Source organism: Ceratosolen solmsi, unplaced genomic scaffold, assembly GCF_000503995.2.
Source record: "Ceratosolen solmsi marchali unplaced genomic scaffold, CerSol_1.0 scaffold30, whole genome shotgun sequence".
NCBI classification, from domain to species: Eukaryota; Metazoa; Arthropoda; class Insecta; order Hymenoptera; family Agaonidae; genus Ceratosolen; species Ceratosolen solmsi.
This window is the reverse complement of record NW_011948421.1, coordinates 4,079,741-4,103,425: the sequence shown is the minus strand read 5'-3', so window position 1 is coordinate 4,103,425 and position 23,685 is coordinate 4,079,741. Positions and strand designations below refer to the sequence as shown.

Genomic DNA, 23,685 nt, shown 5'->3' with positions numbered 1-23,685 from the left:
CTTATTTTTATTCTCACACAATTTGAGTTCCTACAAGAATTTTAAATTCAATGATTTATATAGAATGTACTTAAATGACCAAACACTATTAAACATTTTTAACATACAATTCTCAAGTACCGATTCTAATATTGAAAAATGCACTTTTTATGAAATTGCGATACCTTTGTAAAAGGAACATTATTTAAAATATATCAAACAAATTACAATTTACTAACATTTATAAAAAAAAATACAGAAAAAAATGTATAAAATATTTTAAAATTTCTATAATTATATTAGAAGTTTCCACAATGAATCAGTCTTTATTAATAGTTTTTGAAAATACTACAGATATTCGCAGCTTACTATTGCCATAGCGATTTTAAATGAAGTGTTTTATAATATTATTAAACATTTCTTTAAGTACGTCTTACGATAATACAATTAATTTTATATTTTCATTAATAATAAATATTCACAAAGGCACGTAATTTTATTTTATTTGCCGTCTTGATAGTGCTCAATATAATAACAATTTTTAATCAATACAGAATGTAAAGATCAATAAATCTATTAAAGAAGCATAATTAACTATTCTAATTTAACAATTAAATTTCTATACTTTTCTACGCAAAGAAATATAATTTAATTATAAATTAATTATAGATCAATGAACTGTAATAGAAAAGGCTAAGTCCTCTGTGTTTAGTAATTATAAAGTATTAAAGAACTCAAGTTCACATGTTATTAATTTTGTATTTTAATAAAATAATTAATTTACAAAATTTGTAAAAGCACTCTATCAAATTAAGATATCATAGCAAAGTAGCATAATAAAAATGTTAACATGGAACGTAATTTTGAACTAAAAAAATAATAATAATAATATAAAATCTTATAAAAAATATTGAAATTTATTACTTTGTGCAATTCAATAAGAATAAAAATTCGTGTTTGTTATCAACAATAGTGTAGCTCGGTATTTCATTATAAGATTTAATTTTAATATATCATCTCAATTTCAAACTAAGTTGATATAAAGTACACGAATGAAATATTTCTCTTAATATTGAAACTTTGACAATAATCGCCGATTTTAATACTTAACAGCTTATTTTTAATTGTTATTTCCACTAAATAATTTTATCTTAGTTTTTATAACTAATAAACATCTTTATTCAATAATTGCTTGAGTAATAAAAGTACTGCCACATGTCTAATTATTGTAAATAAAACATTATATTAAATGAATTAAATAACAATATAAATTGAATTATTCAGGAAGGAAAGTCCATCGTCAAGCATTAAAACCAAATAATCGTTGTTAAAGCTTTAACATTGTGAATAAATTAGTCCAACGTTTTATTTAAAGGCCAATTTGTCCAATATCTACTTATTAATTTTCATTATCATTGAGAACACAAATAAATTATTCCAGAGTACTAGTTTTAAATTAATTTTTTTAATAACATGTTTTTAATTTTCTTTACCTTTAATGTCTGCTGTTTAGTTATATTCATGAATTCTCAAGAAAATTAATTTAGAATAGTATCGGTCAAGTGAATGCGCCTTTATGTCATTCGTTTTCAAGCATCAAGCTCGTACTTTCTTTCCATTAGTAAAAAGTAAAATAAACCTTGAGGTTTTAAGCGAGCGCAGAGGCTGGCAACGAACTATGCTTTGGCTTGGTTTTATTGAGGAACACTTTGATACAGCCGGTGAAATCGGCACTGACAAGGACATGGCCACCGCAGCCCTTGGTACGCTGCTCAACGACCGGGTCAACGGGCGTAGCATCGGTGCTTACGCTCTCAGCGGTCCTGCCGCTTTCCGCAATCTTGCTTTCAAGTTGTTGTTCACGAGCTTCGATCTGCCTGATAATGCTATCGGGATTCGGCGCAAATACGGCACAAGTAACGACGGCGTTATGGGCCTTGATGCCCTCCCAAAAGTCATTGCGATCGCGACGTAGCGACTTAGAATAATCGTGATGCGTCTTCCAAATGTAGATGCATTGGTTCTCCGAGCCACTCACTATATACTGACCATCCGGACTGAAGCTCGCTTTTATCTGGCTGCTTACGTTCACGTATCCTTTATACTTGCACGAGAGGTTTAAGTCGCGCAAATCGTACAACCTATGAAAAATTGATTATCTTTCAATTTACTTGGGTTTATTTTGGAAAGGTGTTTAATTAAAAATATTTTGTATTAAGATGTATCATAATTAATAAAATGTGAGACAAATAACGCATGGATTCATTTGTTTGGGCGTTTCATTGTGAATAGCCGAATTTACATTTCATTTATGCTCATCAAATTTTAAAAAAAAAATTTTTTTAAATTGCAAAACTATGCGATAAAAAACATTAATGATGTAAAACCTAACATTGAATGAAATTCAATAGAAATAATTAACAATCACTGATCAAGAAATAAAGTACAATTAGTACTTATTATGATAAGAACTGGACATATATTATTGCTTAAGCTCTTTCTTCGACAGCTTGTAATCCACAAATTGATAATAATCGTTTAACAAGCCAAAATAATTGAATAGAAGTAGAAATAAATGATTATGTAGGTTAGCAAATAAAACGCCATTGTGCAAATCAAACACCATTGGTAAATTACCATATTGTATTACTACGATTACATAGAATTTACGTTAAAAATCTACTTCGTACATCGGACGCATTTACGAATATAATTCGAAATATTAGCCGTCATTACAATCTAATATCTTATTCAATAGACACAGTATTAGAAGAATATCGTATTTACTTTTTCGACTGACAAAACTTACCTAATACGACTATCATTAGAGGTTACGAGTATTTTATCTTCGCCAGGCATTGGTTCGATACCGCTAATTTTCCTTCCTGTAGAATTTTTGCCCCTAGTCGAGCGTACGTGTATCTGCGTATGATACTTTAGCTGATCCGTTATATAGAATATACATCTGCCGTCGTACGAACCGACGACTGCAAATTTTCCATTCTGGCAGAAATTTGCTGCAGTAATAAGCTTTGTTTGACCATCGACTTCGTTCCATACGGCCACCTTTTTATCTGGTATATTCCACAAACGAAGTTTACCATCGAGCGAGCCGGAAAGGAAGTAACGATCGTCACGAGGATGAAAAACTATGGCTGTGACAAAATCGATGTGCTGAAAACAGCAGAGGCACTCCTTGCGTGAAATGTGCCATAAACGAACCTATGATAATAAAAAAGGTCTATGTTAAAAATTTAAATATTAATTTTCTAAGTACATAAGATCTATTTTAAAACAATGTTTATTTAAGTTTTAGTTTAAGTCTGAGAATCAAAATGACCATAATTATAATGAAATTGAATATTTCTCTTAAGTCTACTTGAAAATGAAATTGATGTTTGACAAGCTTTCTCATTACAAATTATTATTGTACAAACTTTCAAATTATATTATTTATCTTTAAAAATTATTAAATGTAAAATAACAATGATATTTGTTTTTTACAAATATCACAATTATTTTTTTTACAAAGAGTACAATGATTTTTTATCCACTTATATTTTTCCTTTTTTTTTTCTTCATTTTTTATCCAATATATTTTTTACAGAAGCTAAAATAAACCTAAATCTAAAAGTAATTAACTAACCGTCTTATCCATTGAGGACGAAAGGACAAAGTAATTCTTAGACCAAGAAACATCGAGGAGATCAGATGTATGCCCGGTGTATTTGCAAAAGGGTTTGGGCATAAAAGGGCCCTTGCTACTATCAACCTCACCGAATCCACTTGCAAGGGTATGTGGGTCTTCCATCGACTGCTGTGAAACGAGCGACTCCTGCGAAGGTGTCGGACTAACTTTCTCGGCATTATATTTAGTTCGCATATCCTGGAAATAGGCGAATGCATCGCGCAATACCCAGATCCTAAGAACCCTATCTTGTCCCGCAGTGGCGAGTAATCTACCACAAGCCGAGAACTTCATACACCAAACTGGACCAGTGTGCTCGCCACTCAAGTCTTGTACGTGCTGAAGGCAATAGAATTCGTAAGGACCTTTATGACTGTTGGACGCTTTCAGTTTGATACACTGCTGTTCACCTAAATAGACCTTTGTAAGGATAATTAAGTTATTAGTTACATACACACATTTTCAGCATTTTATAAAAATATGTAAATTATTTCATTTGGATCTGATTTCAAATGATATTAACGTGTTTAAGCTTGTATATGAATATAAAAATATAATTTAATCTTTAAACTTACTATAACGTCTTTTCGAAATATTTAGATTATTTTGACATTATGAAACACATTTGAATATGAAAAACTTTTGAAATAATTAGATTAATTGGACAAAGGTAATTCGTGAAGTATTGAAATATGTATTTAAAGATATGTAATATTACATTATAAAACAGAAATTTTTGTATTTCATACACATTTATACAATAAATTGATATAAAACTAGCTGACAATGAATATAAATATACAACTTATAATTAATTCTTAATCCACATATGTGTTACATTAAAATTACTAAATTGTCTAAAACTATAATATATTTATATAAATTTTTATTTAAAAAATAATCAATATTTAATTTCTAAAAAACAAAAACAAAAAAAAAAAAAAAAAAAATTGTTGGTAAGAAATAATAATTTATATGCAACTAACCTCATCGACAATATCTACATCCTCTTTATGTCGGGCATGTGAGACCTCTTGAGCTATGGATTTGGCCTTATCCATAGTCTTTTTTACCGTTGATCCGAAAAAACGTCTTAATTTTTGAGTTCGTTTACGTACGCGACCAACGGTAACATCTTCGTCAGGTGGTATACTCGACATCTTACTATCAACACTCTCCTCGTCGCTTTCCTTCTCTTTCTCTAGACTTGAGTTACTAATGTACTCAGACGTCAATCGCATTATGTGAAGTGACAAAGGATTTATACATTGAGGCAACTTATCCTCGGCAATGCTTAGAGGTACCCGCTCACCTGTGTCAAGATTTAGCACGGTTACTTGTTCAAGGATTTCCTAAAAGAAAAAAATTATGCGATTTATTAGCTATTAAAAAAATTGATTTTACTATTCTAGAAAGTGAATTAATACAATAATACTCTTGAAATAACTATAAATAGTATATAACAGCAATAACAAATATTACTAAAGCTAATAATATATTTTTAAACAATATATTTTCATATATGGAATACATTGGATAGTACATAGTTAATTGCTTAAATTATATAATCATATTTTATAAATTTACTTATAAATTATGTATCAATTTTTCATGCTAAATATTACTAAAACTCTTTGTAATCAATTTCCAATAATTTATTTTTTTTATTTTAGTGCGATTTTCATTTGAAAAGGTTTGAAAAAAAATTTGTAAAACTAATTGTATCTGATTTACAAACTGATGGGAAATTTAAAAGACTGTAGCCACTAAAATATTTAAATTACCAAAAAATAAAAATAATTTAATTTATGAAAAATGAAACTTAATATTATTACCATATCAGTAAGGCGTTTTCCCGAATCAGTCCTAGTTCTTACAAACATATTTAATTGTTTTACCAAATCCTGATCACCAGCCGACTTCCGTCTTTCCCTGGTACCTTGTGAATTTAAACTTGAAATTTTATGTGGTCCTAAAGAATGTCGACCAATACTATTACTTGATATCGAACCCAATGGACTATTAGATTTATCACTAGAATGTATATTCATTAATTCAGCTTTCATTTTTGCTATTCTCTCAAGCTCTTCATTAGACGGGCCTTCTGCTTTTGCTCTATCTTCATCCTATAATAATGCATTGTAAAATTAAAAATCATAACTAAATCAAAAAATTTTTTTTAATAATTAAATGTATTACAGTATTGTGTTTGCATATATAAATACATTGGCAAATATTTTGTTGGAAAATTTATTTAAAAAGTTTTTTAATAATTTCTAAAAATTCTACCTGTGGCTTAACAACATACTGTCCTTTAGTGGCTGATCTTATGTCAAGAGAATGTTCAAATTCTCTAGTTATAGACTCTATAGTACTAGCTGGACTAGGTAAAGATGACGTTGACATTAAAATATCCTTGTTTACTGGCTGTCATAATAAGTTTCATTATAAAAGTATTAATAAAACAACTTTTTCTCAATTATATTATCTACTGACAGTGCAATTTAATAAAATAATATAAAATCAATCACTAAATTTTTTGTCAATTTAAATAATCGTACTTGAGTATTTTCAAAAAAATTTCCGACAAATTTTGTTTGCAATGAAAGTAAAAATAAGTAACACTAATACATTTAAACAGTTTGAGTCAAGCAAATATAACTTACAACTAGATCGTTTGGTGTTTGAGATTTTATTTTTTTTTTACGTCGAGGTGGAGCAACTGGAATTTTATTAGGAATGACTTGAGTTTCAGCAACTTTCCCATTGGATTTAGTACTAGCAATAACGTCTGGTTCTTGAAAACCTATATTTTTATCACATTCCATGGAAGATGATTGATCAAATTTACCATTTAAATTTATTTCTTTAACACCTTCTCCGGACAATGTAATTACACTTGATGATTGGGATAATTTATCAGAAATTGTATCCTCATCTTTATTACAACTACTGTGTATGGTTGACATTTGAACATCTCTAGGTAAAATACTCGTTACTGAACCTAGAATCTGTGAAGTATTATCCGATGATCCAGCTAATATCCGACCAACACGGCCTAAGGAAGTCATACTTTGCAAGCTCAGTGTGTCATGTTCAATAATTCTAAAAGGATGAGAAGTTTTTGAAGGCGTTGGAAATATTCCTTCTATGGAAGAAGTTTGACTATCCGGAGGAGAATTATTAACAGGAATATCGTCATCTTCTGTTTGCATACGTTGCCTCAATTCTCGAAATTTTCGTCTACCAATTATTTTATCTGCTCCAGCTCCTTTTGTTTCATCATCCTATCAAATAGAATTTATAAAAAATGAAAGGAAAAATTACGAAAACTTATTTTAACCATAAATTAATATAATTTGGATTTTAAATAAAATTTCGAGATAAAATTTCTAAACATAATTATCCAAACTAAGTCAAACAATTAAAAAACAATGTTAAAATTAATCAATATTTATATATATGAATGTAACTACAAAACAATCTTTAAGCTAAAATATATCTTTTAAAGTTAATATCTAATAATTTAATGGAAACATTACAAATATATTTTTAAATTAAAATCTTTTATTAAATCAATAATATTATTACATTTTCATTAATTTTTTAACACCATTTAGACTATAACTGTATTTCTCGTATCGTTCAAAATTATATAAGTAATTTGAACATGTAAATTTGAAAAGAAATTTATTAATTGAATTACATCAGTATGCATCAATTTATTCCAAATTTTTTTGTTTTAAATAATACAATTTAGAAATTTATTAAATCAGTTTTAACTTTCAAAATCAAACAATTTATCCTTACAGTTTTTTCAATGCTCTGTTTACGTTCTAATTCTTCGTTTGGTAATTTTTCACTAATTTCGATCGGTAGCTTTGGATCAGCTGGTTTGACAAAAATGTGACTATCTGCTTTTCCAGTTGGAGTTGAAAACTTCTCATCTGGTGATTCTGTACTGATCGAGTCTCTATTTTTACTTTTCCTAATAATTAAAGAAACTTATGATACAACTCAAAAAGTTCTTTCGAATGTTGCAAATTAAAATTTGAAATAAATATTTATAAATATATACATGTATACGGATCTCAAGTCTATACTTTAATTATATAACTAATCAATTACATTTTTTCATAAATATACTTAATATAGTCATTATTAGATACCCTTTAAAATACAAAAATTCTGAGTCATTAACAAAGTAATAAGAACTTTGTTTATAATTTAATTTATTAACTTCTTATAACTGTATATATTGACTTATAAATACTATGACTATTAATAATTGAATATTTTTCAATATTTTTTAAAGCGTGGACTACTGTTACAAATAGATTGAATACATAAATAAAATGTTGATTTTTAAATAAAAAAAATGATCAAATCTAATTTACTTCAAAATATTTCGAAAATTAATATTAACTGCCTTTATTACAATTTTAAATGCAACAAATGCTGTTGAAAAACTGTATGTTCCTAGTGTGTATGCAAAAGGCACAGCAATATATAATGGATAAGAATAATTATACCTAACAACCCGATTAGTAGTTGTATCATCTTCGGCATCGAAAAATTCCTCGGAATCACTACTGGCAGACATTCTTATTTATAAATTTAATCGGCAATAACGTTAGGCAAAATAGTATACTCGTATGTATCGACAGATCATCAAAGATATACGTAACTCTAAGTGAGGTTCTCTTCACAATTCGGAACTCCGGCCAAAAGGGATAAAAAACAAAAAGAAGCTAAAGCAATCTTTTCCACAAAGTGAGAAAGAAAGAAACCAGAAAATCGATTTTCAACTTGTCCTAGTGCTTTTTCCCGCTCATGTTCAATATTAAAGCTGGTTGAAAAACTAAAGCGTAGTCGTAAATATAAACGATCGTGTCATTGCTGAGGAGTGAACGTCAATTTACATAAATTTATTAATTGCTTTTTCTTTGTCACAACACAATTATTTCCTGACCGCTCAGGCAAACTGGCGCGAAAAGCACCGCACAACACTGCACTCATAATCAACATTCGACATGTTCATCGGCAATGCAAGATTGCAAGCCGTACGAAACTAAAAATTGCCTTACTACGCCATTGGGGTATGGTGGGACCTTCAAACATTGCTGACGAGTTGGGTAATGGTATTGGAAGGGGAAAATAGTAATTCGCGAATTGTTGCGCGTGCGTATGTACAAGTTTATTGAAAATTCAAATGATAATATGAAAATATGAATAATTCGATGTTTTCTTAATAATGAAGATAAAGTTATATTTTTATCTGAAATGTTTAACAGATAATTTATACATTTTAAAAAGTTACTATATATAACTTATTGGTTTGAAAATTTATAAAAATTTATATTGTATAAATTTCTCAAATATTACATTTCATTTTTGTTTTAAGTTCAACTAAGTAACATATTTTAATTATCCTTCCAATATTTTTAATGTAATATATTACTTAATATTTCTCATCTGTTTAAATGTTTTGATTAGATTTTCTTGATTTTTAAAATCATTTTTCTTTTCTTGTCTAAAACACCACAATTTGAAACAATTATTTTCTGCAGTGGATTTCCGAACTTTGTACCGTATGCATTAATCTAAAATATTATTGGTCTTTAATCTTAAATTATATTAAATAAAATAATATTTAATCTATTTTTCATACCTTAAATAGATTTTGCATTCCTTTTATGACTTTTCCGAAAACAACTTTTCTCCCATCCATTGATGGCAAAGGTCGAAAAGTCAAATTGAATCTGGAATCGAATGCAATTTTCTTATCATTGTAAGTTGATAAGACTCCTGGACAGGAATGTTCTAGGCTAAAATCATCATCAGATGATGGTGTTTGAAAAATCGATGCTCCACCAATGCCATTATATTTTATTACGTCTCCACCTAGGCACCAATAACCGGATATTATCCGATGAAATGGAGTGCCTCTATAAAAATATAATTAAAAATTATATATATAGATAAATAGATAGATAGATAGATAGATAGATAGATAGACAGACAGATAGACATACAGATAGATGAATAAATGGATGGCTGAATAAATATATTCAAGTATACTAAAATAAAAATATTGAATATTATACTAAACATGAATTTTCTTAATGAAAACTGTATATAGGATAAAAATTAAAATAATGTTTTATAATTGAATATTTTAAAATAAGTAATTTCATTTGATTAGCCAGTAGTGAATAAAGTAATTTGTCATATTTATATATTTTTAATGTTATTATTTATGATTCATTCTTAATAGCATATTTCATTTATCAGATAATTTATCTATTTTTATTATAAAACTGCATATTCCCATATATTTCTTTTTTCTATATTTAATAAATTACTCTAGAATATTTAAATATTTTACTAAAATATTTAAATAATTACTAAATGAGCCTAATTACGTAGATTTTTCGAGAAAAAAAATAAGTAATAATACAAAAATAATAATAGAATTTTTACTTGTAAGACAATCCATTAAAACCTCTACAAAAAGCTTCAAAGTTAGCACACGTCATTGGGACGTAATCATTATAAAGCTCAAAAACAATTCTGCCTAATGGTAATGTACTTTGTGCTAGCTCAAGATCGAAAAAACATCTTGAACGTTGTACAATTTTATTATTTAACGATGCATTATGAGTAATAGATGGATACTTTGATATTTCTTTAAACCAAGGAAATCTGAAATATTATGGTTTTTGTAAACAAAAAGAAGATAAACGGAAGTTTAAAAATTAAATGTCAAGATCAAGGAATTATTATTTTAACTAGAATTTTATTTGAGTTATGCTAAATTTTTATTTATTTCATTATTAAACAATTGCTTCTCTACGAGATTGCAATATATAATACTGTCAATACAACTGTTTTTATATTTTTCTATCAACGTTTTGAGTACTAAAAATCTGTAACGCGGAAGATTTCTGAAGGCTTTATAGTCGATTTGTGAAGATATGATACTATGTAGTTTTCCATTTACCTATAAACTAAATATCAGGGTTCCTATATATATATATATATATATATATATATACAAATATTAAATTTATATGCATAAATTTAAAAACTAAAAAACTTCTTTGAGAATAATTTCAACGATTCATCTACTTACATTACAATCAACTAGTATATAATCAATGTACACAAGTGCTCATTTTTATTGTAATAAAACAGCATTTATATTCTTATATTAATTAAGAATAACAGGTAATTAGATTTTGAAATAACTGACATTAGCATAATATGATACTCAAATTCCATGTAAATAATTAGTCCTTGTAATACAACTGCCATTGTTCAATTACAAATAGTTGAATACAGATTGAAAATGAAAAAATAATTCTATTAAAAAATGTTTTTCAATTTCTTATAATTCTATGTAAGATTGCGTGATTCTTAGTTTCTCAAATGAAATAAAAATTATACCATTATATTCTTATAATTTTTTTACTTTAAAATATAAAATAAAGTTTAATATTCGCAGGTTAATATATAAATAAATTTATAACAAATTCTATAAACAGAAGTTTCTTAATAGAAATAACTCTTTAATCTTCGAATAATATTTGTATAGTCAAAAATGATATATGAATTTTTATACATAAAAAAATTTATGTATAACAATTTAAAATATGCAAAATAAAAATGTAACTATAAAATACCTTGATTTATATACAATATTTGCTTTTATTAATTTCCAATTTTTTGCCATTACTTGCGGTGAAAATTCACCGTAATCCGTCATTCCACTCAAATTTTTATAAATAATATTATTTGTGCGCATAATATGCTTGTTTATAAATTTCCTTTCATACCGAAAACTTTTCACCTTAAGTTTTGGTCTTTTATGTTTCTTTCTCCAACAATCGACTTTTCCCTAAATACGTTTAAGTTAATCGTATTGTTCATAATTAAAAAATGATTAATCATTAGTATAATTATAAACTATTGCATTGAAAAAATAAATGAAATAAACTGCTAAAATATAACACAAGATATAAGTACAATTTATATGATTAGAAATACAATACTGACTCCATATCTGGAAATTATATTGATAGCTTTCATAATATCCATATTACATTTGAAATTTAATTTAGCTTTATATTCATCTTCGTTTAATTTAATTTTACTATAATAGCAATTCAGTTTAAATTTCGGAGGTTTATTATCAATAACTGATTTGGCATTTATACAATTTAAACGGTGTGCTTTATATGTTTTTAAATCTACATTTTCAATGGCCGCATTTACCTAAATAATTATAATCAATTATTAATCGTATTATTTTGCTTTTTCGAATTTTATATAATATCAAATAATTGTATGATATAACCAATAATACACTACTAATTAAACATTTAATTATTATTTACCTCTCCTGGCAAATAGCGAGATTTTATCGGTGGATCAAATTTGATTATTTCCATTTTATTTTCCTTTTTAATCATTTTAATGAATAGTGTAATTTGAATAAATTACTTTCGAAAATAACTGAAAATTTGAAAATATATTAGTTTCTTTTATTAGAACCTGTCAATGATGTTTATAAAATATTTGGTTTATTTTGTTTCGGCTTTGCAGTACAGATAAATTTCAGTTTTTCAAAATAAAATCATTTAAATTTTTTATTATAATCAAATAAAAAATATATTGTGAATTTATAAATAATTGAATATTAATTCAAGCATACATTATTAAGATGAATATTGCATTAATAAATATTTATGACAATGAAAATTACAAAACTAACCTTAACGTTGTTAGTTAAATTCATTAAAAATAAAGCATTGATAATAATTTATTACAAACATTAAAAGTAGAAATTTCTCGTATTTAATTATTTTTAGGATCAAGATTTTTTTATTCTTTGGAATAATTACGAAATATTTAAAATAAAATTACGAGAATATAATGAAGCAATAGAAGCGCTTACTATAGAGGTATTAAAATTAAGATTATCTAATGATAAAGATATAAACGGAAAAAAAAACTTTATAAAAAACGATGTTTCAAAAATTATAAATTATAAAAAAGAATTTGAAGAGGATAATGAGTTATTAATACTATATAAACTATTATCCATTAAACTGAGATGTCTTCGAATAGAAAAAAAATTATACGAAGAAAATTGTTACTTAAAAATATTACTTGAAAAATCAAATAAATTTGTACAATACCGAAAACAACAATTATTAAATAAAATAAATCAATCAACCGAAAATTTAGCAAAATCAGAAACATACTTTACAACCAAATTTAAATCGTTATTTTATAAATTACATAATAATCAAAATAAAGTAATATCTAAACAGCATTTAAATACAGGTACTAATAAATTAATTCATTAAAATTATAATTAAACTTCTGTAACTCGATTTGCTGTTTTATTTCTACAGATTTAACGAATCATTACATTGATCAATATACTAATAAAGAAAATAATTTTCAATTCTCATCAAAAAATTCCAATAATAAATTGAATTTTAAAATCAAACTTCTAATAAATAACTTTCAAAAAGAGATATCCAATTATTTGTCAAAAAATGTTTCTTCTAATAATTTTGATGTAGCATTACATTCTCTTCTATTTAACAAAAACATACGAGAATTACCGATATCTTGGATAGTTAAAGAAAACGGTTTCATTGAAATTGAAATTCATTTTTCATTAGCAATTGAAAATTTGCAAAATAAAACAAAGAAAACTAATAACAATACTAAATACGTATATGAATTAGATAGAACAGAAAATAAAAATTCTGAATATACAAGTGAAATTAGAAATTCAAATTTACAATTGATGAAACATAATAAAATTAACAATTTGAATATGAATGAAAACATTATTTGCGTTAGCATACCAAAAGTAACCGACATTAAATCAAAATTAAAAAAAATAAAAAATATGTTTACCACAGCAAATAAAGTTATACAATTACATTTTGAAAAAATAAATTTATATTCATTTATAATTGATAATGAAAGTATAAACGAAAATTTTTCACAAAAAATATATTCTGAAGATTTACACCATATCCGATCGAATGTAAATTTAAATAATTTGATAACCAACATATCAGATATAAATAATTTAAATAATTATGTGCAAACTGAACAATCTATACAAAAAATTGATACTATTTATAATTTAGATAAAATAAATGAATTTTTACTAAATTATAAAGATATAAAAGATAAAATTTTAAATAGTTATTTAAATACTCATCAATTAAATACATTTATAAAAACAAATACTATTGGAATTGGTGAAAGTGCAGCTTTATTGTTTAATCAGGAAGTTCAAGTTAAAGATGATTATTTACCAGAGATAAACGAAATAAACAGTAACAAAAAAGATAGAATTTCTAGTGCAACTGAGATTACAACTTTTACAAAGAAACCTGAAAGTTTCGATTTTTATACAAAAATTATTAATGTTTCTAAAACAGAAAAAAAAAAATATAAAAAAAATATTTTCAGTGCGTATAAAAAAAGTTATTATACATTTAATAAAATGCCAGAAATGGGGAAAATATACCAAATAGTCTTACAGAATAAAGCCCAAGAAGGAATTAATTTTCAATTTCTGAAATCAAATAAACAAATTTTTCTTATCAATAGTTCGAACAAAACTGATACATTATAAATGTTTGATAGTTAATCAAATAAAAATTATTAATAAAACATAACTATTGAAATATTATTATTATAAAGACTTATATTTGAATGGTTTATTTATTGAAAATTATTTTATGTTACATAATTATTTGTAGATTGTATAAAAAATCACAAAATAGGACAAAGTAAATTTACTTTCTATATTAAAATTGACTCTTTTTACTATAATAGTTAAAACTTTGATTAATTTAACAAATCTATCAATCATATTAGTAAATTAAGCAGTATTTATAAAATTTTATATTATTAGAGAATGATGATAGATGAATAATTTAGCAATAATATAACTTAACAAATTTTGCTAAGTTATAATATTTAAAAAAATAATAACTTCCATAAAAAGAACTGAAACATATTATTACTACGTGGATTGTTCTGCATCTGGTAAATCTAATATTTCTGCAACAAATGCTGCTACATTTGTATCTTTTTCAGCATGTTTTGAAATAAAACTAAGCTCAAGCAATTGATTGTAATTAGGCCGTGCTGCATAGTTTTTCATTAAGCTGAAAAATTTTTACAAAATATTTACATTTGTGTTAAAGATGAAATTAATAATGAAATTATAATGTACAAATCATACCATTTATTAATAAACTCTTCAAATTCAGAAGAGAATTTGTTTGATGGTAATTTTGGAGCCTCGTCTTTGACTACTTGTTTCAACTGCTCAAATGGTGTACCCCATGTTTCATAAGGAAATTTTCCAGTTGCAAGTTCAAGTAAAGATATTCCTAAGGACCAGACATCTGATCTTATATCATATTGCGAAGGATTACCTGTTGGATCTATCCTTTCTGGCTAAAATGAAAACTTAAAAATTATTTAAACAGTAATATAATAACTAAACATCAATTAAATAAATTCCAATTACCGCCATATACGGCTTACAACCAGCATCAATAGTTTTTGCAACGGAATCAACTAAGTACCCAGAAATTCCAAAATCACAGATCTTTACTTCTCCTATTCGATTAATTAATATATTACTAGGCTTTACATCTCGATGAATCACTCTTAACTGTGAATATAAGTAATGCAATGCACTTACTACCTAAAAGGTGTGTTTTCATTAATAAAAAACTGATATTTTACTGTCATTATTAAAAAATATTCATATTATAAAAAATATTTATTTAATAATAATATTTAACATACTGCAAATGATATTTTTCCCAATATATCTTCAGGGATTGAACAACTAGATTTATATGCTTTCGTATAAAATTTATCAAGACTCATATCCATAACCTCCATACAAATCCAAACATCGCCTTCTCGGAAAAGTGCTCCATAAAACTGTACAGTAAATGGACAATCTGAACTACGCATTGAAATATCTAAGTCCATTAATAATCGCTTTTGTTCTTGAGTATTAACTGTAGCTGTAATTCTCTAAAAGAAATAGATATATTTATACATTAGGGATATTTTTATCAATTCTATTAAGCTCTATTATAAAAATATAATATTCAAATTTCACAAGAATCATCAAATAATGATAAATTCGGTTCAAAAAATTGAAAAAACAATAATTTTATTATATTAAATAAGATAATGAAATATATTTGTAAAATAAAATATTTACTTCATCATAACTGAATACGCAAATATATTTTTAATTAAAATAAAGATAATGATAAATTTTATAAATTATGAATATTATGATTTTAAATTTAAAATTGTGTTTTGATGATATAAAAAAATATCATTTCAAAAATGTATTAATTATTACTTTAACTGCCATAACGGTACCACTTTGTTTATGTTTCATCTTGTCCACAACTCCATAAGCTCCTCGGCCAAGTATAGAAAGCATTTCTAAATCATCAGCATCTACTTCAAATGTTTTATCTCCTATAGTAATCGTGGTTCTTTTATCAAGATTTCTTGGTGGAGTACTAGAAAAATAAATTACATACCTATTAATAATTTTCACGATGAAATCGGTTTAACGTATTCTCAATAAACCTACACTGGAATAGGAGTTTCCTCCGAAACTTGAATTTTTAAATTTCCTTTATTTCGACGATTTTTTAAGGCCATTATTATTAACTTATACTCCTTTACAAGGAACTACGTATCAATAGCTTAATCTCAAATGAGATTTAAATGTCACTTTCTATTCATATTGTATTAAATATATCAAAGATAACACAAATAAAATCTGTAGAAAAAAAAACAAATTATTTGTAATAACGTAATAACACTTATTAAAATTCGGTCATCTAGGTTAGCAATTAAAAACTATATAACTTGATAAAACCTAGAATAAGAATTACATTAAATGTTGATAGGTTTTCATTAGTTAAGAAAATTGTTGACATTTTTGTTATGATTTGACATTTACCTCGTGCGATCAAATATCATGTTTTGAAAACACCAAATGTCCATATAAGCAATTTTTAACTCTATTCATCGAAACTTCAAAAGTCACTTGAACATAATCGCAACTAAAATACCGCCAATATTCATAAATTTTTAAAATGTAGGTAGAACAATCTCAATAAGTGTGATTACTCCAGAAATACTGAAAAGAATACTATTTTAAGAATATTACTATAATTTATATTAGTGTTTATAAAAATGATTTTTATAAATTTAAAATTTTTTTTATAAAGTTTTTAATTCATACCAATTCCAATTCTTTAAAAAAATTAATTTCAATCTATATATATATATATATATATATATATATATATATATTTTACTATATATTAAGTGTTTGCTTAAAAGCAAAATAACGCCTTTTTAATAATTCTATATAATTCTAAATAAATATATATTATTTATTACAAATCAATCGAATCACAAATTGGTACATAAAACCATTAAAATAAAAATTTATGAAATAATATTGTAATATTCTTATTCGGTAATAGTCTTAATAATACTACGAGTCAATCAAGTCACTATCTTCAAGTAAAATTATTGTGAAATTAAAAGTGTCACATAATTAAAGCGAGATTTCTACTAATGAAACAAAATTTTATAGATTCATAAATGTTTTAAAACTTGTATATTTTAATCATAAAATCAAAATTATAAATAATTAACTCCAATTATATTGATATAAAATTTTTTTTTATAAACATACTGAAACTTTTATGTATGAAATAATTTATTTCACATTTTTTAAACGAAAATTTATTTCAAAATTTTATTCCAATAATTATACAAACTAAATATAAGCAGAAAATTGCTTATTGATTATACGTTTATTTATATACTATATTCATAATATATTTATTATTATTTAATTGTATATGACATCAATTTATTGACTCTAAACAAATTGTATATTAATTCAGAAAAATGTTGTAATCTAACTTTCTACGTGATAAATTGATTAATTTAATTATAATACAATAGTACAATGCATTAGTGCCATTACATTCAGTTATACAAACAAATTTTTCAAAAACAATAATTTAGCAGTGCTGAGATATTAATAATAGCATTCAATATATGAATGTTCAATTTATCGAATAATACAAAGAAATTAAATTTATTATATCAGTATACAGTAACGATAAAATAATTTCGCATCAATATACATTATTGATTATTGAATTTCGCGCGTTAACCTATTAAACTCTAATTTTACAAATAAATTCTATTACTTACCTAAGCAGGCACTATATTTCGCCATTATCGCACGTTCTTTTACGCGGCTTAGTGAAATCAATTTGCTTTGAAAATATTTAAAAAATATAAATGAAAATATTTATATCGACTGGTGTATTTTATATTAATATATAATATCATGTTTTATTAATCACGTGTATAAATAACGCTATAATTCTTATTGATGAGTGTGCATTCAACGCCGTAGTATTATAGAGGTGCTTTGTGTTGTATATGAAAAATTTTATCGGTAAGAGCAAAATAAAGAAAAATATTAAATGAACTGGCATATTTAAATGGGTGGTATGTCAAAATTGTATTTTAAAGGCAATTTTATATTTGAAATTTTTACGAAACAAACAAGAACCACTGGTTCTCTTACTCATTTGAAAGGACAAGTTGTTCATAAAGAACCGTGTTGTAAGGTAAATAATACAGAAATAATAATTGATGACTTTACAATACGTAAATTAGAAAAAATCTCCTTGGTTGAATTTAATAATGAAGGAGGCATTCATAAATTAAAATCTGCAATTCATTTTGCACAAAAACTCAATGATATACAATTAGATATCTCTGTACAGCCAATGTATAGTGTTTTAGAAAGTGAAAAGTTAGAACTTAGAGAAGACATAGTTTTTGAAGGGAACTGTCAGCACAAAATTTTGAAAAATGCTAGAATTATAGAAGATGAATATTTCATTGCCCCACCTGACAATATACCAAAAAATAATTAGAAAAGATGGAACAAATTCTAAAAGTACTCGGTCCTAGTTTTTTAACTTTAAAAGAATTTGGATTTGCTTATGGTATGCAAGGTATACTTTTATGTCGAAATTTTGAAAAAATGTGGTTTGAACATTGTATTACAAAATCTAAATATAATATTTTCTATTTACCTTCCAATACAATTAATTCCAATGTTAAAAATTTGATAGATATTGGATTAAATAATGTACCATTTGGTATTGCAAATATAGATAATGTTAAAAATATATGGAACAAGTCAATTAATTTGGAAAAGAATGTGCAACACAGAATTGCCAAAATAACAACAGTATATGAAAGTGATGATGCTATCGGAAGTGTAAAAGATTTATTTTATAAAAAACAAAGAGAACGTAAGTCATGGTGGCGTCAAATTTCAGAAAATCCATCAATTTATCATATTCGAGAAGGAGAACAAAAAAGAGGAGAAGAACATATTGAAATTGAAGCTCAGTTTCCATTTGGAAATATAGTTGTAGAAAAAATTCACTTTAAAAAAAATGCTTCGGCAATCTTACCTGGAGTGAGTAATCACAATATAACTTATTTTAATTTGTTAATCATGTTATAGCTTTTCATGATAACCTTCTTATTAGTTATTCTCATTAGCTTAAATATTTTTCATTACTCTATAAATACTATTATATTTGAAACCTTTTTTCAATAGAAATCAATTTAATTAATAAATGTAAACTTAAAAATATAAATAATTAATCGTAGTTTAAAATGTAATTTTCTTTATTATAATATTTTTAATATCAAAATTTGGTTTCTATTCGTTTAATTAATTAAAATATATATAAATATTTATTTGTAAATTTATATAAATTTATATGACATAGTGATAAAATTTGAAATTGCATTTCTAATCAAATATTTAAATCAAATTTAGAAATTTAAAAGAAGCATATTATCACTTCTAGATTTCAAAAACTTCTAATTTAAGAATTGTTGAACATATTACATCTTTAGATTGGGCATGTTTGACAATCTTATGCGATGGATATATAGAAATTGAGGGATCTAAAGAATTACAAATCCATCCACAGCTATCACCTTACAAAGCATACTGCAAAGCAAATATATCACCAGAAGATGATGATATAGTAAAAGAAGATTTGAATGATTTAACATTGTATGTTATTGAATTACTTCGCGAAAAAGGTGTAGAATCAGTTATAATGAACAATGTTAAGAAGCCGGAGGTTTTCCGAGTGCCATATATTATTACTGTTAATAATGAAAGTCTAAAATCAGGTCTAGTTAAACTTGTATGTCAAAGAACTTTATGTGGTGAAACAGTGCATATTACTGATATGGCACAGCGTATGTACAATTTGTGTGTATAATGAAAAGTATAGTAATTTTGTAAAAATATTGTTGAGTTATATAAATTATACACAAATAAATTATAAATATATTTACAAATTTTATAGCTTATTATAAATAAATATTATTCAAAGGTCATGCTATTTATGAATCACTTTTAGTTTATTACAATTATTTTAATTTTTAAAAAAATCATAAAAGTAACAATTAATTATTACAATAGGTGGATGATATTTGATTGGACTCGATCCCTAGTTGTTTCTGTTCATTACATAAGTTTCTGTATAGAAACTCCAATGTTCTTAGCTTACAATATCTACTTGCTTATCGCAAAACACTGGAGCTATACATTGTACTTTTTAAATATAGCACTTTTTATGCTCATTAGAAAACGCCCTTCCTGTATATATGCATCATTGAAAAACAAAAAAAAAATCATACATTGAACAAATTATAAAATTTTAAGTGCTTCTAGAGTTTAGTTACCTACTAATCAGCACTTCAATTTTTACAAATTACTTGAATCATTATTATTTTATGAAATCATACATTTATTGAAATATTTTAAATATAACTAACAATGATAAGAGAAACCATTTTTATTATTATTATTAGTTTTTATTTTAGTTTTATCATAAATGAAAATTGAAAATCTTTTATTAAATTTTAAACAAATTTTCAGTTAAATATAAGTTTTCATTATAATTAACTTAAGATTAAAATTAAAAAACAAAAATGACTTTCCTTACAAACAATAAAGGGTCATACTTCAAATATTAATTGCAAATTTAATAAAAAAATAATTATTCAAATAAATTTAAAAATGTTAATCGGTACAAAGCTCCATCATTTCAAAAGTAGGAATAGAAAGAAAATTCTAAAGAGCAAAGATCAAATGCCTTTTTGACTTGACAGTTATATTTTGTGCACGCATTTTTTAATCTTGCTCGAAACTTTTGACACATTTCATGTCACGATCATAAGATGACTGCAGCAGTTTCTTCTGATGAAACACAGCTGGTAGATGTTACTCTCTATAATACTTGCATGTGCTTAAGCTGGTAGCGAAAGCTTCTTGCCCTTTAGTACTTTGGTGATGTACAAATAGAAGAAATCACAGTACAGAACGGTCTGTACAAGACCAGCCACAATGGCAATGAAATCATAATGACCTTCCGAGTAATAGCGGTATACCCAGTTTAGCAAGTACAGACCTCTATATGAGCCTAAGGCAAACAGGTAATGACTGGTAATACTCTCTGCTTCACCCGTTTTTGATACTAAAAATAGCTGGGGTAAAATTGCCACTGATTCCAAATAGATACTGAATGTCCACAACACCTCCAAAACTGTAAAGTCATGATTTATCAATAAAGCTAGAACAACAGCAGGCAATATCAGGAACTCAATTCTGTAAATTAAAATAATTTTTCATTATTTATTCATTTATGTAATATATTAATTATAATATATTAATTATATATTTATACATACACAAAATGTACTTGATTGTGAACAAATTTATAAAAGTATACAATGTACGTAGAGGCAAAATAATTTTTAATTTTATAAAATTTTAAATATGAATTAAAATTGTATACAATAAGATTAGGTATATCACACATAAATTAACATTATAATTCGAATGAATAAAATTAAAAATTTGTTATAATATTTTCTCATATATTAATAATAATTTAGCAATTACGTTTTTAATAATGAATTCTTTAATTATTTCTTTTTTTACATCAGTTAAAGTTATTTATTTTACATTGTTAATTCAAATTGTTTTTTAAAAATACAGAAAAAATCATGCCCTTGAAATTTTTGAAAACTTATTTTCTCATATGTATATAAGTATTCAATAAATATTCGTATTCGCTAAAAGCTAAAAAATGTTCAATTATATTTAATCATGATTACAAATAATTGAAATATATGAATATTCATATTAAAAATTTTAAGATATTTTTATGCAAATTTGCTTAAGTATTGTATTTATTAGTAATTAAATTGTAAGGGTAATAAATCCAGTTATCTCTATCATTAAATAAACAATAACGTATTCCATACCTAAACGTATCGTGATTGTGATCATATGTAGCCTTGAATTTCATATACATCAAGAACAATGTTGCAAAGGAAGCTGCTATGAATACTATTTTCATGATAGTATTATAAGCTGAGACGTAAGTGGTCACCAGGTCCAGGTAACGAGTTATGTACACAATGGCAAACAATATCTGGGATTTTCCACTTATACCTAAAAACAAATACAATTCATTGAAAGCGACATTCCTAAAATAAACTCAATCAATATCAGTTAAGCCATGTAAATCAAGGGAATCATGGCACTTTGAATATTGTATCATAATCAAATAATTATCGAAAAAAAAATTGTGAAAAATATATTTGTTAATAATTAAATTGTGCGAGAAATGACAAGTAAATGTATTTGATTCAACGACCAAGCATACAAATAAATATTATGACAAAATTATACAAATTTTTAAATATTTAGCAGTAAATAATTTCTCTAAATCGAAACACTGAACTTTAAAAAGTATGCATGTTTGTATCGCTCTAAGGTCTTGTGCATTAAGTAACAAAGAATGCATTTCATACGACGTACCGGCGCAACTTCTTGTCTTCCATATCTTCAACAGGAGAACGATGATCGCAAGAAGATGCGAAAGGTCGCCGAGTAGTCGGAAAATGTTCATTGCAACAGGGCCGGTGTCTTTCGTCCAGCGTCACACAAAAAAAAGGAATAATATGTATTTATTAGAGAGACTAATGAGTGACACCAAGAGAAGTACGCGCGCACGGTTCACCGCGGTCCCGGCGATCACGAAAACCGACGACGACGACGACGACGACGGCAGCCCAGCAGCAACGCACACAAATATGACGTGGCTCGAGAACCTGGAACAACATCGGCAGATGGCCGACACGGAAGAAAAGAATATATGTATGTATACGAAAGCGCGCCGTTCAACCATATGAATATGTGTGCACTAGAGAACCACATGCGCCTTTATTACATTCTACATTAACGGCTTCTCATTGGTTACTATACATTTTCGACAAAATGTCGCGTCACGCCATTAAAGAGTCATCCCTATAGCTCTGCTACTAAGTAAATAGTGATTAACGGCACACCTTATAATTCGTCCTATGCATAAAATAAAAAAATTAAAAATTTCTACGAGTAATCGTAATAATAAATAATCGTCGACGATAATATTTTAAAATTTTTAAATGATAAATCAATTAAACGGATACACATATATTTATTATAATATTGCGAATACGGCTTTTATACATTACTATTTTCAATCTCTCCCAAATATCTTTACTAAACGATTCTAAAATTTTTTTGCGCTCTCTCTCTCTCTCTCTCTCTCTCTCTCTCTCTCTATGTATATGAATTTTAAATAAAGCCTATATAAAAATGGCGCTTCATGTCACAATTTTAATACTTCGAATGCTGTAGGATCTCTAACGTGCGCCAATACAATTGAATAAAAAATAATGACGACAACGACCTGAAGCCCAAGCTCCCACGTTTACAATACTAGCGGTGCCGA

The 23,685-nt window shown here is 25.9% G+C and overlaps 6 protein-coding genes across 9 annotated transcripts; 2 read left to right on the top strand and 4 right to left on the bottom strand.

Annotated features, from left to right (window-relative positions):
- Window positions 1-1,528: 1,528 nt before the first annotated feature.
- LOC105361382 (WD repeat-containing protein 44) lies at window positions 1,529-8,471 on the bottom strand. The gene is made up of 9 exons (XM_011498541.1): window positions 8,200-8,471; window positions 7,478-7,655; window positions 6,334-6,954; window positions 5,957-6,094; window positions 5,503-5,793; window positions 4,654-5,019; window positions 3,626-4,087; window positions 2,789-3,201; window positions 1,529-2,120 (listed from the first exon to the last, which is right to left on the bottom strand). The coding sequence occupies exons 1-9, from the start codon at window positions 8,268-8,270 to the stop codon at window positions 1,628-1,630; spliced, it is 3,033 nt and encodes a 1,010-aa protein (XP_011496843.1). The 5' UTR covers window positions 8,271-8,471; the 3' UTR covers window positions 1,529-1,627.
- Window positions 8,472-9,094: 623 nt separating this feature from the next.
- Window positions 9,095-12,212, bottom strand: LOC105361655 (E3 SUMO-protein ligase RanBP2). The gene is made up of 7 exons (XM_011498906.1): window positions 12,067-12,212; window positions 11,726-11,944; window positions 11,353-11,567; window positions 10,151-10,372; window positions 9,339-9,615; window positions 9,177-9,270; window positions 9,095-9,099 (listed from the first exon to the last, which is right to left on the bottom strand). The coding sequence occupies exons 1-7, from the start codon at window positions 12,139-12,141 to the stop codon at window positions 9,095-9,097; spliced, it is 1,107 nt and encodes a 368-aa protein (XP_011497208.1). The 5' UTR covers window positions 12,142-12,212.
- A 2,384-nt stretch (window positions 12,213-14,596) lies between these two features.
- lic (dual specificity mitogen-activated protein kinase kinase lic) lies at window positions 14,597-16,782 on the bottom strand. 2 transcript variants are annotated; one of them, XM_011498540.1, is made up of 6 exons: window positions 16,722-16,782; window positions 16,107-16,272; window positions 15,530-15,766; window positions 15,246-15,425; window positions 14,955-15,172; window positions 14,597-14,877 (listed from the first exon to the last, which is right to left on the bottom strand). In XM_011498540.1, the coding sequence occupies exons 1-6, from the start codon at window positions 16,763-16,765 to the stop codon at window positions 14,733-14,735; spliced, it is 990 nt and encodes a 329-aa protein (XP_011496842.1). In that variant the 5' UTR covers window positions 16,766-16,782; the 3' UTR covers window positions 14,597-14,732. The 2 variants fall into 2 exon arrangements, with proteins under 2 accessions (XP_011496842.1, XP_011496841.1); XM_011498539.1 differs by lacking the exon at window positions 16,722-16,782 and adding an exon at window positions 16,347-16,555.
- Window positions 16,783-18,291: 1,509 nt separating this feature from the next.
- On the top strand, window positions 18,292-18,735 carry GatC (glutamyl-tRNA(Gln) amidotransferase subunit C, mitochondrial). The gene has a single exon (XM_011498536.1). The coding sequence runs from the start codon at window positions 18,295-18,297 to the stop codon at window positions 18,733-18,735; it is 441 nt and encodes a 146-aa protein (XP_011496838.1). The 5' UTR covers window positions 18,292-18,294.
- Window positions 18,720-20,175, top strand: DNApol-gamma35 (DNA polymerase subunit gamma-2, mitochondrial). Of its 2 annotated transcripts, XM_011498538.1 has the most exons (3): window positions 18,720-18,816; window positions 18,937-19,289; window positions 19,690-20,175. In XM_011498538.1, the coding sequence occupies exons 1-3, from the start codon at window positions 18,741-18,743 to the stop codon at window positions 20,113-20,115; spliced, it is 855 nt and encodes a 284-aa protein (XP_011496840.1). In that variant the 5' UTR covers window positions 18,720-18,740; the 3' UTR covers window positions 20,116-20,175. The 2 variants fall into 2 exon arrangements, with proteins under 2 accessions (XP_011496840.1, XP_011496839.1); XM_011498537.1 differs by having other exon boundaries at window positions 18,720-19,289.
- A 694-nt stretch (window positions 20,176-20,869) lies between these two features.
- LOC105361377 (ER lumen protein-retaining receptor) lies at window positions 20,870-23,666 on the bottom strand. 2 transcript variants are annotated; one of them, XM_011498535.1, is made up of 4 exons: window positions 23,578-23,666; window positions 22,728-23,020; window positions 22,169-22,358; window positions 20,870-21,506 (listed from the first exon to the last, which is right to left on the bottom strand). In XM_011498535.1, the coding sequence occupies exons 2-4, from the start codon at window positions 22,816-22,818 to the stop codon at window positions 21,149-21,151; spliced, it is 639 nt and encodes a 212-aa protein (XP_011496837.1). In that variant the 5' UTR covers window positions 22,819-23,020; window positions 23,578-23,666; the 3' UTR covers window positions 20,870-21,148. The 2 variants fall into 2 exon arrangements, with proteins under 2 accessions (XP_011496837.1, XP_011496835.1); XM_011498533.1 differs by lacking the exon at window positions 23,578-23,666 and having other exon boundaries at window positions 22,728-23,212.
- Between the last annotated feature and the right edge of the window lie 19 nt (window positions 23,667-23,685).

Bases quoted from the DNA above. Each gene is read 5' to 3' on its own strand.
- LOC105361382 (XM_011498541.1), bottom strand. From the start codon at position 8,270: ATGTCTGCCAGTAGTGATTCCGAGGAATTTTTCGATGCCGAAGATGAT. The intron at 6,095-6,333 runs GTAAGTTATATT...TTATTATGACAG, and splicing joins AAACACCAAACGATCTAGTT to CCAGTAAACAAGGATATTTT. The intron at 5,020-5,502 runs GTAATAATATTA...TTTTTCTTTTAG, and splicing joins GAAAACGCCTTACTGATATG to GAAATCCTTGAACAAGTAAC.
- LOC105361377 (XM_011498535.1), bottom strand. From the start codon at position 22,818: ATGAACATTTTCCGACTACTCGGCGACCTTTCGCATCTTCTTGCGATC. The intron at 22,359-22,727 runs GTACGTCGTATG...ATTTGTTTTTAG, and splicing joins GAAGACAAGAAGTTGCGCCG to GTATAAGTGGAAAATCCCAG. The intron at 21,507-22,168 runs GTATGGAATACG...TTTAATTTACAG, and splicing joins CACAATCACGATACGTTTAG to AATTGAGTTCCTGATATTGC.
- DNApol-gamma35 (XM_011498537.1), top strand. From the start codon at position 18,741: ATGGAACAAATTCTAAAAGTACTCGGTCCTAGTTTTTTAACTTTAAAA. The intron at 19,290-19,689 runs GTGAGTAATCAC...TATCACTTCTAG, and splicing joins CTTCGGCAATCTTACCTGGA to ATTTCAAAAACTTCTAATTT.
- GatC (XM_011498536.1), top strand. From the start codon at position 18,295: ATGGGTGGTATGTCAAAATTGTATTTTAAAGGCAATTTTATATTTGAA.
- LOC105361655 (XM_011498906.1), bottom strand. From the start codon at position 12,141: ATGATTAAAAAGGAAAATAAAATGGAAATAATCAAATTTGATCCACCG. The intron at 11,945-12,066 runs GTAAATAATAAT...ATAATTATTTAG, and splicing joins CTCGCTATTTGCCAGGAGAG to GTAAATGCGGCCATTGAAAA. The intron at 9,271-9,338 runs GTATGAAAAATA...ATAATATTTTAG, and splicing joins GAATGCAAAATCTATTTAAG to ATTAATGCATACGGTACAAA.
- lic (XM_011498539.1), bottom strand. From the start codon at position 16,417: ATGGCCTTAAAAAATCGTCGAAATAAAGGAAATTTAAAAATTCAAGTT. The intron at 16,273-16,346 runs GTAGGTTTATTG...TTATTTTTCTAG, and splicing joins GAGGAAACTCCTATTCCAGT to TACTCCACCAAGAAATCTTG. The intron at 15,173-15,245 runs GTAATTGGAATT...TTTTCATTTTAG, and splicing joins GTTGTAAGCCGTATATGGCG to CCAGAAAGGATAGATCCAAC.